General features: G+C 50.4%; 1 protein-coding gene across 1 annotated transcript; it reads left to right on the forward strand.

Annotated features, from left to right (window-relative positions):
• The first annotated feature begins 435 nt into the window (after positions 1–435).
• On the forward strand, positions 436–1,620 carry LOC137834117 (uncharacterized). The gene has a single exon (XM_068642180.2). It carries the CDS (start codon positions 436–438, stop codon positions 1,618–1,620), a length of 1,185 nt encoding a protein of 394 aa, XP_068498281.2.
• The last annotated feature ends 2,587 nt before the right edge of the window (positions 1,621–4,207 follow it).

The raw sequence follows: 4,207 nt of genomic DNA on the forward strand, positions 1-4,207 counted from the left end.
AACCCTACGCGCTAGGTTATCTTAAGAGAAGGTAACGACAGTGCTGGGCCCACCCCCCTCAGAAAGCCCATTTTGGGTAAAGAGGAAACCCTAGTTAAAGTCTATATAAAGGGAAGTAATAAAGTTAGCAAGGTACGTTATTCATTTGTGCCGTTTAACACACATACAGTTACAGTCTTACGTTAAACAGTTTTGGTGTTTCCTAGCCCTAATACTGACTTGACCGTCGGAGTGCAAGCGGCCTCTAGGGGGCCCTTTATCTTTGTGTTTTCAGGCATTCCAACGGAAGCACGTACAAATGTAGGGATACTTGGGTGTGAGAGTGACGTAGACGCACAAAGACGTTTTTGGTCAACCGGTAGGAACATTTGGTGCCCACCGTGGGGCACGATACAAAACATTGTCCCACCAGCAAGAACCAGACAAATCCAAGAGATGAGAAGTACGAGGCAGGGACCTGTTGCACCAAACGGAGGCGAAAGCCTCACCCTACAACAGGTTATGGAAACGATGCAGGCCCTTCAAGAAGAAGTGGTTGCGTCAAGAGCAAATCAAGAACGCATTCAGGCTGATCTGGCTGCGTCACGGGCAACGAACGAAGAAATGCGCCATTCGAATGAGGAACTACGCAGGGATCTGCAAAATCACGCAGGTGAGCGTGAGGAGGAAGATCAAGAACCTGTGATGCCGCCCAGAGAGTTTTCGATGTCATTCTCGCAAGAGATCATGGATGTCTTGATACGAGCCACACTTATAGGGCCCAAGGTGACCTTCACTGGTACAGAGGATTCGGAGGCCCATCTCACGGCTTTCTATACGCAGATGATGCTGGTTGGGGGCTCCGATGCGGTGAGATGCAAGTTGTTCATGAGCACCTTGGTGGGAACAGCGATGGACTGGTTCATCAGCCTCCCTGATGGCCATGTGACGTTGTTCCCACAGCTTACAAAGTTGTTCGAGGCACAATACATCGCGAATCAGGCGCCCCCGTCTATCTCTTATGATCTCTTTGACATAAGACAATATCAGGGAGAGACTTTGAAGGAATTCCTCCACCTCTTTAGAGCACAGGTAGTGAGGTTGAACCTCAAAGACGAAAGGATGATGGTGCACGCGTTCAGGAAGGGCATTGTGTCAGGACCCTTCAGCGAATCACTTATCCCAAACCACCCTAAGACCTTCACCGAGATAAGGCGTCGCGCGGTGGCTCATAATGCGACGAAGGAGGAAGTTAACGAGAAGCACACGTGTGTCGTTCCCACGCGCCCACGTGTGTCAGGTCGCCCTCAACCCCTAAGGGTGCATGAGGCAGCGATAGAGAAGAAGACCCCCGTGAAACAACAACCCTATCAACCTAGGAAGCCTCAAACAAGGGGACGCGAGAGGGAGAATGTGCCACCAAGGCACGACTTCGTGGTAGAATTAAAGGACCTCATCGCTATCCCAAACGTAGCGGAGAGGCTGAAGGTACCTCCCAAGACCAACAAGAGGCTCGGGCCCAACAAGAACGCCTGGTGTGAGTTCCACCAAGCATTCAGCCACCTCATACGCAACTGGTTGGCACTGGGACACCAACTAGATGAGTTGGTGAAGAACGGTTTCCTAGGCGATTACTTGTAAGAAAAGCAGGGAACCGAGGACGTGATGGCGATAGGCGGCGGCGCGGGGCATGAAGTCCCCGTGCATGGTGAGATTCACACCATCGCGTGAGGTTTTTTGGGAGGAGGTTGTATCGCCTCTCAGCGAAGGAGATACGCTCGGGTGGTGATGTCGGTAGAAGCACAAAGGGCCGACGATGCCTTCGATGTCGACCTTGTCTTCACCAAGGCCAACTTTCAGGATGTTGTTCCCCATGACAACGACCCGATGGTGATCTTAGTGGTAACCGTAGGAAGGAAGGTGCACCATGTGCAAGTGGATCAGGGAAGCTCGGCAGACGTAATGTTCTGGACGACTTTCAACAAGCTGCAACTGTCTCCTGACATGCTAAGGCCCTATACTAGCTGCCTGTACGGTTTCGCGGGAGACCAGGTGGAGGTGCCCGAACACTTAGAGCTGAGGACCACCTTTACAGATGGTACTGCGTCCTGTATGGAGAGCATCAGGTATCTCGTCGTCAATGCCCCCTCCGCTTATAACATGTTGTTGGGTAGACCTACGCTGAATAGACTGGGGGCGGTGCCATCGACGAGGCACATGAAGATGAAGCTGCCTGACTTGGCGGGAAAGGTGATTACCATCAAGTCAGATCAGAAGGAGGCCAAAAGGTGTTATGAGAACAGCCTCAAAACAAAGAGAGGGGTATCCATGGTCACTACACGACCACCACACACACAGGAGGTCGCCCAGCCCGAGGTCAATTACACCGAAACCGCCTGGACCAAAGCAGGGATTGCCCGCGAAAAGATAGCCTGGGAGAGCAGGCCTAATCTGTTTGGCGATCCAGGGGAAAGAGAGATCGGAGGAAAGGTCTCTCAGCTTAGCGACACCCCCGACCAAACGGCGCAGGATCTGAATGACAAGGTCCGACCCGTCCACTAGAGGGAAAAGGAACGACTCCTAATTGACTTAGAAGGTCTGTTCGCGAAGATAGTCGGGTCCAAGCTGAAACCGGACCCTGAGAAGTGTGTGTTCGGAATAGAAGCAGAGAAGTTCTTGGGTTTCTTGCTCATTGAGCGTGGTATGAAAACAAACCCAGGAAGGTGCGCACTAACGAGGCGCATGTCTATCTTGTCTAGATTTGCACCAGTTGGAGGAGGGGGCGACCTCCCTTACCAAGAGGGTAAAGAGGTGTTCATCAAGTTGAAGGAGTACATAGCCAGCCCTTCAGTCCTGTGTAAACCGCAACCAAGCACGCCACTTAGTTTGTATCTAGCGGTGATCGATCAGGCGATCAGTTCAGTCATTGTTCAAGAATAGGACCAGATTCAAAAACTCATATGCTTAGTGGGCAGAGTACGACAAGGACATGAGGAAAGATACCAGGTACCAGAGAAGGCAGCCCCATTGGTTTCACGTCAGATCTTCCCCGTATGGACTATTTCTTTCAGAGTAACGCAGGTCCTCGAGAACGAAGCATGCAGACTTGAGACGCTGAAACGAGGCCCGATTCATCGCGCATGGAATGCGGTCGGCTTCAAGTTTTATTTCAGTTAAGCAGTAACGTTGTACATGGTACTAGGGGACACTCTTTTTCCCTTATAAGGGTTTTTTTAATGAGGTTACCCAATGAATTTCGATTGAAATATTTTCTCGAGTTATGTACAATTCAGTTAGGAACTCGTTTTCCTTGCGTTAGAAGTCTCGAGAGTGGAAAGGTAGGTTCGTAGAGAACACCTCCCCCCTCGAGTGAGAATGCCAAGGTTGAACGAAACAGTTCGCCAGATAAATCCTCCTCGCCTTTGAGCGAAGCCAAGGTCAGTTAAGGACTCGTTTTTCTTGCATTAGAGGCCTTGTGAGTGGAGAGGTAAGTTCGTAGAGAATACTTCCCCTTTCGAGTGAGAACGCCAAGGTTGAACGAAATAGTTCGCCAGATAAATCCTCCTCGCCCTTGAGCGAAGCCGAGGTCAGTTAAGGACTTGTTTTCCTTGCGTTAGAGGCCTTGTGAGTGGAGAGGTAAGTTCATAGAGAATACTTCCCCTTTCGAGTGAGAACGCCAAGGTTGAACTAAATAGTTCGCCAGATAAATCCTTCTCGCCCTTGAGCGAAGCCGAGGTCAGTTAAGGGCTTGTTTTCCTTGCGTTAAAGGCCTCGTGAGTGGAGAGGTAGGTTCGTAGAGAACAACTCCCCTTTCGAGTGAGAACGCCAAGGTGGAACGACCTAGTTCACAGTTAAACCCCCCCTCTTGTCTAGCTTCATATAGCGAGGGCGGGGTACCAAAAGGCGCTAGTAGAAGCATCACGGTGCCAGGCACCACGAGTTAACAGTTGAGTAAGATAAAGAGTAGTTTTCAGTTAGATCAAGCTTAAGAAAGTAAAATTGCAGGCAGACAATAAACTGTTCGTTTGACAACCAATTACAAGCTAAAAAGGAAGAATCCTTCGTACGATCTGCTCGTTGACAACACGCTTCGATACCGCGAAGGGTGAAGCGTCCATCTTGGGGTGCACACAGGCAACCTGAGCGAGGGCGTCCTCGAACCCCGCGTCATAAGCATCAACAACATCTCCAATCAGCTCAGCGTCGGTTTCTTCGAACCTCTTAGATT

The sequence above is a fragment of the Phaseolus vulgaris genome, chromosome 5 (genome assembly GCF_051622355.1).
Source record: "Phaseolus vulgaris cultivar YP4 chromosome 5, ASM5162235v1, whole genome shotgun sequence".
Taxonomy (NCBI): Eukaryota; Viridiplantae; Streptophyta; class Magnoliopsida; order Fabales; family Fabaceae; genus Phaseolus; species Phaseolus vulgaris.

What these genes read in the sequence shown, in the direction of transcription:
- LOC137834117 (XM_068642180.2), top strand. Translation starts at nt 436, where the DNA reads ATGAGAAGTACGAGGCAGGGACCTGTTGCACCAAACGGAGGCGAAAGC.